The sequence below is a fragment of the Aptenodytes forsteri genome, unplaced genomic scaffold (assembly GCF_000699145.1).
Source record: "Aptenodytes forsteri isolate BGI_AS27 unplaced genomic scaffold, ASM69914v1 Scaffold459, whole genome shotgun sequence".
In the NCBI taxonomy this organism is placed as follows: domain Eukaryota; kingdom Metazoa; phylum Chordata; class Aves; order Sphenisciformes; family Spheniscidae; genus Aptenodytes; species Aptenodytes forsteri.
In genome coordinates, this window is record NW_008794121.1 from 44,386 (window position 1) to 45,477 (window position 1,092).

The 1,092-nt window shown below is 67.2% G+C and overlaps 1 protein-coding gene across 1 annotated transcript in view; it reads left to right on the plus strand.

Annotated features, from left to right (window-relative positions):
- The window catches only part of ARAP1 (ArfGAP with RhoGAP domain, ankyrin repeat and PH domain 1), a 107,965-nt gene that overhangs the window by 16,857 nt on the left and 90,016 nt on the right, over positions 1-1,092 (plus strand). Inside the window, 3 exon segments of the mRNA XM_019471418.1 lie at positions 37-143; positions 228-427; positions 572-657. Of these exon segments, the coding sequence (XP_019326963.1) occupies positions 37-143; positions 228-427; positions 572-657 (393 nt within the window).

Consider the following 1,092-nt stretch of genomic DNA (forward strand, 5'->3'; position numbering starts at 1 on the left):
CCTTCCCTCACCCCCCTGCCCGCCCTCACCCACCAGGACTATCGGCTGGGGATCGGCATCACCTACATCGAGATGAACGTGGGGAACGTCAAGGAGGTGGACCGCCGGGGCTTCGATCTCACGACGCCATACAGGATCTTCAGGTGAGCCGAGGGAGGGGAGGGGGTGCCGGCGGCGCTGCCCCTCCCCCCGGCCATGCCGTCCCTCATCCCTGTCCCTGCCGGCAGCTTCTTCGCCGACTCGGACCAGGAGAAGGAGGAGTGGGTGGAAGCCATGCAGCAGTCCATTGCCGAGGCTCTCTCCAACTCGGAGGTGGCGGAGAGGATCTGGGCGGTGGAGCCCAACCGCTTCTGCGCCGACTGCGGCTCACCCAAGCCCGACTGGGCCTCCATCAACCTCTGCGTCGTCATCTGCAAGAGATGCGCAGGTACCCGCATCCCGGCAGGGGGGCGAGAAGGGGCCATGCGTCCCCTACCCTGGGTAGGGATGCAGGGTGCGAGGCACAGGGGATGCTTGTGGCTCGGCCTCGCCCACCCCAAAACAGGTCCCTAACGGCTCGTCTCGCCGGCAGGGGAGCACCGGGGCTTGGGCCCCGGCATCACCAAAGTCCGGAGCCTGAAGATGGACAGGAAGGTGTGGACGGAGGAGCTGATTGAGGTATTGGCGCAGACCGACCCCGAAAGCTGGCTAGGGGCCAGGGACCACAGGAGCACAGCAGTGTTTTTCCAGCCTGATCCAAGCCCCTTGGGGTGACGCTGCAGTGTGGCTTGGTTGGGGAGGGGACCCCCAGCAGCCCTCCGTCCTGATCCAAGCGGGTGACGCTGCAGTGTGGCTTGGTTGGGGAGGGGACCCCGACCCCGAACTAGGGGCCAGGGACCACAGGAGCACAGCAGTGTTTTTCCTTTTCCACCGCAGACAGATGGCATCTGCGTGTCTGTGGGGTGATGGCTGCAGATCCGCCGGAGCGGCCGTGGGGAGATGGCTGCAGAGCCATGGGGCCGGCGTGGGGCCGGGGTGCGGGGCCAAGCGGCAGAGCAGCCCCCCCGAAGCGGTGCGGCCACCGGCGCGGAGGAATGCGTCGGTGCAGCCAGC